We start from the raw sequence: 10646 nt of genomic DNA, 5'->3' as shown, positions 1-10646 counted from the left end.
TCTGCCGATCAATCCTTGACCTGAGCCTTGGATAACTTGAAAGGGTAAGAAATCATTAAGATATTTGCTGACTTCGTATAATCATGGCAATCCAAATCGATTAGATGTAAACATCAGATTTGCACCTACACCTAAATCAGATCTATTTTTAAAAATCTATTATCAATATCATATTGTTGCCAATTCAAGATAGATCTTCAAATTACAGTGCATCCCAACTAGCTTCATGATTAATCATTTCTACAAATGTCAGAATTACCGTTTCTCAGTGGCAGGTTCCATCACTCCATTGCTGTTGTTCACCAGCTTCTTCACCTCATAGTACTTTCTTCCTGTGATCTCTTCGGTCTTCAGGCTGTGGATTTGTTTAAAGAATACGGAAGTTAATACAAGTTAGAACATTCGAATCTTGCAAGAACCTTACATGATAACTTAGAAGATTCTATTGCCTTCTTCTTTCTAAGTCCCTACAATCCACTGTCCCACATTCTGTGCCATTAGGCCAAAGTAAGATAAAAGATATTAGGATTTTCAGTACAAAGATGATATTACTTTTATCTTTATTTACAGAACAGAGTTAATGCCGCAGCACATATTTTAAGTTGTCCATTTACTGGTAAAATTGAAATGATGAGTGATAAAGCTCACTTTTCACTGAAGCAGCCGTCTGCAGCATCACTGATGTCAAAGGGAAAGAGAAGTTTGTAGTTCATGTCCAACAGCTCCGACATGGTGCCCATGAACATCTCGATGGGTTTGGGGTATGTAGGGATGGACTTCAGCCACTCGGTGAAGGTGTCTTTGAAGCCGGTGGAGTAGAAGTCAGCTACGATGGAGGCAACTTCCTGGTCGCCTCCTTCTACTGTCACGTGTGTGTTGGAAGTCTTAGAAGACTGTCTGTAAGATTACAGGCGTTTGATTGTTTAATATTCACAAGGGATTCGTTTTTCACAAGGCTGATAAGATTTACAGCGATCTTGCTTCATGGAACGTTTGTTCCTCTGGTCAAGAATTATGAAGGACATCGGTTAGTTTTTCGTACAACAGGTAATTGAAAAATAATTCAATTCAATCTGAGTATTATTCATTAGGTCGTCAAGTGTTATGAAATTAAAGGAAAAAAATGCCCCTAATTTTGCATAACATTTAAAGTGAAAATGAAACCACTTTCGAACCAAGTTAGCTCACCGAAGGGATCTTTCACTGGTTGTGACAGAAAAGCCCAACAATATGTATGGATACATTGTGTTATATTATAACAAATTACCGTATCCCCACCATTACCGTATCCCCACCATCACAAGAGTAAAAGAAACGTTTGTCATACGCGGATCCACCAGACGAGCCCATTCCAGCGTGACCACCGGCGTTGAAAAAAAGAGAATTATAAGAAGACTGGGCCTGGATGGAGAAATCCTCGAGACTTTCACTCTTGGAGGCTTCTTGAGTCTTAAACAGCCTGAAGGAACCGCCAAACTTTGCCGACTTGATGAAATGAGTTCCATAGCGGATGATGAACCGTTCTGTATGTAACAAATGGTTGTCTAAGAGCAAAGTTTTTGCTTATGTTTGTGACTGATTCTGCATTGAGAAAAATATATTGATTTCTTAAATATGTAAGATATTCTTGATATGATATAAGAAAATCAATAATGATTAAAACTTACGAAGCTTTGCCTGCCCCACGATGAAATTTTTCGGAAGAGACAAGAAGTCTCGCAGGAAGGGCAGGCTCAGGGTATCCGGCGTGATCTCATCCAGGAAGATTTCATACCTAAAGGTGAAATGTATGGCACAATGAGTCAAATTTTCTCATCAACAAAGGTTACTTATAACCCTTCTATGAAGGTTAGACATCAAGGTGAAAAAGATACGTCAACTAGAAAATACTCAAACAACTGGATATTTTGGAAACGGTCAGACGTTAACGTTTCAGACAACATTTGTTATGTTTCGTCAGTGTTATTGACAAAAGATAAAGAGACTCGTTTTGCCATTGCTTTATTCACACTAACATCCCAACCTGATGAAACTATTCACATATAAAGCTAAGGTTGTTATCTAAAACGTCAGTGTCACTGATGGAAGATAAGGAATTTATTTGAAATGTCTGACCGTTTCCAAAATCATATCCAGTTGCTTAATTGCGTTATCTATAATCATATTATCGTATAGCCCTGAAGGTCATACATATATGATCGAGCATAATGCAGAATTGCAGGAACGGAATGTAGGTTATTGGCTATAGGATGATAACGTTAAAGACTTGCTTTTCCCTCGCTTGGTGGGGTAAAGCAAGATGGAAATCGACTGACCAATGACTTGTATAGTCACTTCATTTAAAACAACAAGTTTGCTTCGCTCACTTGGTTGTTTATTTGGTGATGATTTTACGTCCCTGTACTGTTCATCCGTCATTGCAATAACCATAGGAGTACACAATGTCATATGAAAGCAAACTCACCTGATCACGTTACACTGAATAAGAGACATGAAGGACTGCTTCTGTGATGATGACCCCTTCCCATCAACGGCAGCCTGTGCAGAAATAGGATTCATTAACGGTTAGGAAAAAAGTTATAAAGGTAAGACATCAAGGTAAAAAGATAAGCCAACTAGCAGTTACTCAAGCAACTGAATATTTCAACAATATAATTCTGAAGAACCTTTTTTTGATAATATATCAATTAAATAAATTATGACATATTAGATTTTGAATATATGGGTTGTAATTAGATGTCTCCAATGTAAAGTCAATAGACTCTCCTGAATACTGGCTTAGGTTCCAGAATTTTGCTTCCCAATTTCAGAATTCTATAGAATATGAATATACAAATATATCATTTGATATATCATACTTACAAATATCAATTTATACATAAACTAGAGCCTGTCACACAAAACTAAAATTCTTCAGTAAAAAACGTTGTTACCAAACTTGAAACCCATCATCATTTATCATATCATAAATGGAAATACTTTGATCTTTTAACAACTATTAACTTAAAGGTTTTCGAAAGTAATCTGTAGGTCCGGAATAAAACTGGAGCCTGGTAGACAAAACTAAAATTCAGTGAAAAAAAACAACAACAACGTGCAAGCAAACCTGGAAACCAAATCCGGAAAATGACATTCCGGCTTTCATCTGGAGGGAATGACGATAAGCCTGTTTGGACTCATAGACCTCGGAGCCGACATCCGTGTCAAAGATGCCGTGAACGTTCATGTTGTCCGGTACGTCCTCGTCGTGGTACCTGTAGTACACAGTGAACAATACTTTTATTACATTGTCATAGCATAATGCAGTCTTGTAATGAAAATTATATAAAATGCAGCAGCATGTAATATCCAGGCAGATTTACCAGTAGCCTAAGATAGTATCAAAACTGGCTAAGGAGTACAGCTGGCCCAAAGGACGTCATCTGCCAAACACACTCCAATGCCGGCTTCACTCCTCTGGCAGCTTTTGATACAGCATTTCACAGCTGGCACCTTATGCTATCGTAGGATCTGCTTGTAGGATCAACATTACCGAAAGGCACGTGGTATATGTTTGCTGTGTGTGTGTGTGTGTGTGTGTTTGTAGATTACTTTTAGATTAGACATATTAGAATATTACAAAGTGTTGACATACGATAGAGCGTATCCTTGATACTCACGAGCGCTCGTTGTTACAGTTCCGCTGCACGACTGTTTTCCTTCTGGACGTGCTGCTGTAGTCTCCGCGACCATCAAAGCCGACCCCGATGTAGGCACACCCCTCCATCATGTTCTGTGTGACAATAGCACGATAATGTTGCGGTAATTAATGAATGATTAATCATTACTGACTAGGTACTTTTTCCTCCAGTGCTAACAGAAAAATCTCAAGGAAGGCCATGAGACAGCACCGGGAATTTTAATGATTTTAGTGATGATAAAAGGCATCTGTACGTTTCATTCCATTGCCATGTTTCTCTGTAAGTTTGAATAACAGCACGTTATTACCTCCATGAAATGTCATGGAGGTTATATTTTACCCTGCGTTTGTCTGTCTGTGTGTCTGTGTGTCTGTGTGTAAACAAGATAATTCAAGAACGGCAAGGTGACTTGGTTTCATACTTGTTGTGTTGGTAGTGTGTGATGAAAGCTGGAAATGATTAGATTTTGGGCTCCCTAGCGGCTTCCATTGGTACTGCAGCTCAACTTCCGGGTTTGCTATCTCGTGTTTCGAACAAGCTATGGTCACGAGTTGGGGGTGTTAGATAGCTCTTGTTCTCAGAAATAAGTAACATAAGTTTGGGCCCCTTAGCGTCTAGTTTTGGGATAGCAGGGGCATTTTTGTCAAAAACTTCTGAAGAGGATAACTCAAGAAGGTAACAACGGCTTTTCATGATTTTTAGTATGTAGATACCTTAGACAATGTTGTACAAAATGACATACTAATTATGATAAATAGAAGTACATTTGCATAATTAATGAGGATATTCTATCATAGCGTTTTTTTCCATGTATCTCTTGTCCTGGATGTGATATAATCTTGACATACCGACTGGCGGACGTACCGACTGATAAGTATCTAATACCAGCTCAAAAAAGAACAAGAAACAGCCATGACTTCAAGTACCAGAGTTACTAAGCTAGGATTGATATGTTCAAAAATTCGTATTTTCCCAGAACTATCGTAGAGTGCAATTTGTTATCACCAAGCACAGTAGGGGCATCTTCTCTGGATAGTTTTAAAGAACGCTTGCAGATAGATGTGCAAAATTTAGTTGTGACGGATCGTTCAGTGTAACATAACCAGCTGCTGCCGCGTCGCGTGCCTGCGAAGCTGGTGTGTTACGCCGAAGGGCGGTTATCCCGGCTATATAGATACAGATACAGACATTTGGCTGGTAGATAGCTTGCAGTGTCATGACAAAGTGGGGGATCGGAGGTTTCAGCCTCCTAACATTTAATTTTGAAACTGCAGGGGCGTTTTTGTCAAGACATTCCAAAGAGGATAACTGCAGAAAGGATCGACGGATTGGCATCATCTAAGGCATGCTGGTAGCTTGGGCAAAGATGTTCATAATGATATGCATGTTATGCAAATGATGACTTAATTTGCATAATCAATGATGACATTGTATAATTCCATTGTTTGCAATAACTGGTCTTCAATACATGTAACACTTATTAATTATGATAGGTGGAATATTAGCAGAAACTAAATATGGTAATGAGAAACTTATTTGAATCATGTATGTTTAGAACTATAGCATGATGCCTTGATCATGGAAAGTAATACTATTTACTTCTTGATAGTTTCAGGGACATGAATCAAGCCAGGTTGTGGTAGCAGAGTACAGTTTTGGGCCTAATTGGGGATTCCTATAGTTAAGAACCACAAGGTGACTGACATCGACGCGGATAAAATCATAACCAGGGTTCACTTCTGAAGCGCGACAAACTAACATGATGTTAAAGTCGAGTATATAACCTACATAATAACTGAAAAGCAAAAAAAGTTGTCGTTTTTCTTAAATTTTACGCAATCCTTGAAATAGGGTCATGCGGGGTCATGCGGAACTGCAATCGACTCACCGAGGCAGGCAGCTGTAAAGGTCACGCGCATTTATTCACCAAATGGACAAACATCATAACCTTACACATACCACATGAAATTCGACTCCTTATACTACTACATAGCAAAGCTCATCCCCCGCTGTCTTTCACGTTTCAGTGTTTATAGGCGCTTCCAGCGGGTCTCACTAAATACCGAAAACAACCGAAAACAACCGAAAACAACCGAAAACAACCGAAAACTACCGAAAACAACCGAAAACAACCGAAAACAACCGAAAACAACTTTCACTAAATACCGAAAACAACCGAAAACAACTTTCACTAAATACCGAAAACAACCGAAAACAACTTTCACTAATTACCGAAAACAACTTTCACTAATTACCGAAAACAACTCGACACAAACATAAACAACAGACAATCATTTCAGTGGGCTATTATTTAATAATTTTTACTTTATTTTGGACAGGAGTTAGGCTACGATGGATTTATTTGTTTGACGACCCCTGATATTAATACAATATTAGTAATAATAAAGTCAACGATCTCCTTTGCCTGTTCGAATATATTAATGTTCACATTCAGATTCACGGACCCTGTACGTTATAAACGGGGACTGCTTGGTCAACTCGCAAACTCATCAATGGATATCTATATTACTTGGCATCTATTGTAACTCCAAGCAGAGGTAACGGTAGGGGCGGGGTGTAGTATTGGCCACAACAAGAAATAGCAGTCACTGCTATCCCCCGACGAAATCTCTGCTTGGAAAATAGGTTTGCTTATTAATTACTGCTGGCAAATTCTGCTGCCTATTCAGCTAATGTGTACTTCCTTTTTTTTCTAGCAACCAAAATAATCTAGTATATTTCTTGTTCAATTATAACGCATTTCCGCTGCCATAACAAATCGATCTAAATAGACAAACCGCAAACGTGTATTACCACAGAGGCCACAGATTAAACTAAATGATCAAAATAAGGATTTTACTTTACACCATAAAACAGCGTGTGATCGATGGAAAGGTGTTTTCACCGGCTACATCCCCTTTGCTGAAAGAATCCTTCCTTCAGAATCATTCCATTCTCTCCCTCGGCCGTGGAGAAAATAATTCAAGGGATAGTAATCAGTAGATGAAGATAATATAGACATTGTTGTAGTTTACGAGTTGTTTTTCGTTTTTTTTCGGGTTCTGATAGGTTGTTCATGATTGCTTTGACATTCTTTAAGTGGCTTCGAGTTGTTTTCGGTATTTGTCGAGTTGTTTTCGGTTGTTTTCGGTAAATTTCAAGTTGTTTTCGGTTGTTTTCGGTTGTTTTCGGTTGTTTTCGGTTGTTTTCGGTATTTAGTGAGACCGCTTCCAGCTTTCGGTCGCGCTACTTTTTTACCCCTACGTCATTGAATAGATACTGTACGCTGCGGCCTTAAATCCGGGATTCAAAACTCACCCAGCAGACTGGGATGACATCCATCTTGTTCCAGCATGGATCACCCTCTACGTATCCTGTTCCGAAACATCCGTTCATCAGAGCAGGACCCATCCCCACAGGGTAAGAGAACGCCATTGGTTCGGAACTTTCATCGGGTTCGCTTTCCTCCCTGCCATTGGAGAAATAAAGCTTACTCACAATCGCCATTGGATAGAAATACATGTAGCCAATGTAATGAAAATGGGGAATCTGACTAAGATATATCCGCTGCTGATCTACACGTGCATGAATATATGCCTTAGAAACGTAAATGGTCAGATTGCTTTTTTAAACATTATGATAAGCACCTTTACTATTTAGAGTAGGCATGCGCGACGAAAGGTGTGTACGAGTAACTGTAATTGTGGGTAACAGATCAAAGGTTTTAACCAGAAACAAAACGTACTCTGGGCATTGTAATGCAAATCGAGACAATGGCCGAGACGAGAAATGTTGACAAGGACTTGGGGGGGGGGGGGGGGGCAAGTGCCATATTGACAGGTAGTTTTATCTGTAAGTAGGCAAAGATAACGGACCAAATACATACCCGGGGTCTTCCTCCACGTCTATTTTCATCTCCATCCCTGGTGGAGCGAACATGTCATCCTCAACCATGCCCTTCTGTGCAATGAAGTCTACTTCAGCCTGCAAAACAAAGTACATTATATCAACGGTGGTTTCAATACAGTCGGTTGTTACAGTTGCATTTGGAAGTCAAGTGACTTGAACATATATATATAAAAGAAACCAATTAACAAATTCACGAAAGGAATAGGTTTCAAATAAAGTTGCCGACATATTTCACTCAACGTCAAAAGCTTTGATGACTTCCCCCAATCAATTCTACCGTTTTCCTTTATAATACACGTTGAAATTACTGCAATTAAACTCTCTAAACTATAGGACTCTCAATACAGTGCTTCCATGTTCTCTGAGTAGAGAATAACCACACAAGTCTATTTCAAATTGCAAACAAAAAAGGAGAACTGTTACAGTTCTGGTGCACCTTTATGTCATGCTCCTGGCCGTCACCACCGTCATCATCATCATCATCTTCTTTCTTTTCATGTTCAGCTGTAAGACAATGGTAAACGAAAGGCATTCCGTAGAATTGGTAGTACTAGTAAGCTATAAGCCCTCACAAGCATGATCAGAGAGATTTTATAACACAAGCTAAATGACAACTTATCAATGTACGCGAGGAGTCAAACGTTTCAAAGCTTCCTTATATTTGCATATCAGACTTTTCTGCCTTACCTTTTCCAAATATCTTATCGACCGTTTCCTGGGCCACCTCTTTTTCCACTTCTGCCTCGACCTCAGCCTCCTGTTTCACACTTTGCGCCATGATGTCCGGTCCCATGTTCTCCATGCCGCCCAGTTGATTTATTGTGTCGGTCAGTTTTCCTGCATCGAAGCTCCCTCCTGATGCTGTACATGGTGAGATAGAAGAAACATTTGGTATCAGATACAGCGTTGATAGAAACAACATTACACTGACAATGGCATTCAGGTCAGTTCATCCTCTGTGTCTGATCGAGAGGTGACGCCAGGATTTCCACAAATATCTTGACAGTCAGACGTATTTATTGAGTTCGCCAAATTTCAAAATTGTCCTAGAATGGAGCTTGGTTTTCCCTGAAAATCCACCCCGTGATGTTCCATGGGGCTGGGTGACGTGCTAACATCGGTCTATTCCTAATAATCGTGGCCAGACCGAAAATGTCTTCATAGACCTCCCAGACTCGTGGTGAGGGCTATTTTTCCTGCTTTGTGACGACAGCTTAAATGACTGCAAGATTGTCCTTATACACATTTGCAGATAGCACATCCTCTCATGCCAGGCTGTGACGAGAGTCTGAGCTGGTTGACACGCTGTTTAATTTATTCCATGCTAATTAGCCTTTGACTTTCTGGCGGAGATGAGTTTTTGAGATTGAAACAAAGGTAAGTAATTTTACAATGTCTTGTTTCAGGGATTGTGCCAATGGGGGAATCAACTGTGGTTACAGCCCTTGACATGTGCCTGGCCTGACATAATTAAGAGTATGCTGAAAACAGAGGGTACCTAAGTCAGCAGTAGACATAGTACTGTGTACCAAACCAGTAACAAGGTCAAAATACTTACATAAAAGTTTTCCAGCAAGGTTCGCAATGGCCGGGAGGAAGCGTTTGTCCTTAACGTAAGCAGGGGCGTCTTCAGCAGCTGCTGCTCGAATGGCATCTTGGAGTTCATCTGGCAATGCTGGAGTAGACAATGGCGTGAAGAAACATAATCATGAACACTGAGAGGAAAAGTTGTTTTCTACACTACTCTATAAATTATTACGTTCTTACATATTAGTATTTATTCCCTCAAAAATCCAAGTGCAAAGTGTTGCCATAACGCCACCTTATCGGAATTGGGAGCTAGTTAATACATGACATTGAACACCGTGTGCAATATGGCAAGATATCAATGGAAAACATGCATATGAGAGCTTTGGATTCCGAAAAGAAAACCGTGTTTGATACGTTTTACCCATATTATAATTATACATAAGCCACTTAGTCCATCAATCTACTTGTACCAAGTATACATGTACTGTTTATGGTTTGTGGACATTTACACGCAGTAAGATAAACCGTGGGTAATACATCAAAGTTAAGGGTCATATACAAAACACACATGTACCTAGCATTACAATAGACTGTTTACAAGTTATAAGGGTTCATCGTTGATGTTGCGCATGTGTAGTTCGAACGATGAACCGGCTTATTTTCAAATACCGTTTATAACATTGACGTCTGGTCATGATTGGTGTCATTATGATCAATCAACCAGATTGTAAGGAGTCATACACTTACGTAGGGACCGTTTGATGACGCGGTGTCCGGGTTCAGACAATGGGTCCTTCTTTGACGCAGTCAGGATTAGGAACGCGGAGACGGCCAAGATCAGCACCAAGGGTACTCCCACACCAACTATCCTCTTCATGTTGGACGACTAATAAATAAAAAACAGTAAGTTACCATTATTGTACATACGCCTCAGACGAGTACCGACACAGGCTCCCCAAGCGAAGAGGAGACGTCAGCGGTAGGGTAACGCGACAAAACAATCAACTAGTAACATTACCAGTACACACAGAGCGCTACAGAAACAGCCCAATTCCCTATCTAACTACTTTGTTGAATAACAGTATGTAGACAAGGTGCATTCTATTTAGTTGATATGTAAATGAAAATCCCATCAAATTTTTAAATCTGTTAAATGTTCATGTATTGTATCGACCGCCAATGTGAAATGTTCAAGATTAGGAAGCAATTAAATGCTGTGACTATCTTATTGTTGTAAATCATGTCAATAGTATTTTGAATACTTTTTGTATTTTGAATAATCTTAATTTCTAAGGCTGTAATTTTCATGTATAGTGTTTTACCAGTTGTATCATTAATTGTATTTTCAATAGTCAGATTTTGACTCCATGTCTTTGATTCTCACAGTGAAAAGGAGTGTACAAAAGTCATATTATCAAGAATAGACCCCCTTATCACTACCAATACCCATACGAGCTAAGCGCAACAGGATGAAAGAAACATGTTTAAAACAGCAGTCTTTCATCTTTTCTCAAAATGTGCCAAAGA

The 10646-nt window shown here is 39.4% G+C and overlaps 1 protein-coding gene across 1 annotated transcript in view; it reads right to left on the bottom strand.

The window, feature by feature from the left end:
* LOC118422225 overlaps positions 1-10018 on the bottom strand; it is a 24337-nt gene extending 14319 nt beyond the window's left edge. The window contains exons 1-13 of the mRNA XM_035829742.1: positions 9867-10018; positions 9148-9264; positions 8277-8450; positions 8026-8093; positions 7567-7664; positions 6999-7149; positions 3660-3772; positions 3107-3254; positions 2465-2538; positions 1668-1774; positions 1328-1523; positions 649-897; positions 260-355 (exon numbers count right to left, since the gene is read on the bottom strand). Of these exons, the coding sequence (XP_035685635.1) occupies positions 260-355; positions 649-897; positions 1328-1523; positions 1668-1774; positions 2465-2538; positions 3107-3254; positions 3660-3772; positions 6999-7149; positions 7567-7664; positions 8026-8093; positions 8277-8450; positions 9148-9264; positions 9867-9996 (1721 nt within the window). The 5' untranslated portion in view covers positions 9997-10018. The remainder of the gene's footprint in view (positions 1-259; positions 356-648; positions 898-1327; positions 1524-1667; positions 1775-2464; positions 2539-3106; positions 3255-3659; positions 3773-6998; positions 7150-7566; positions 7665-8025; positions 8094-8276; positions 8451-9147; positions 9265-9866) is intronic.
* Positions 10019-10646: the final 628 nt, after the last annotated feature.

Source organism: Branchiostoma floridae, chromosome 9 (genome assembly GCF_000003815.2).
Source record: "Branchiostoma floridae strain S238N-H82 chromosome 9, Bfl_VNyyK, whole genome shotgun sequence".
In the NCBI taxonomy this organism is placed as follows: Eukaryota; Metazoa; Chordata; class Leptocardii; order Amphioxiformes; family Branchiostomatidae; genus Branchiostoma; species Branchiostoma floridae.
This window is presented reverse-complemented; position numbering and strand designations above follow the sequence as displayed.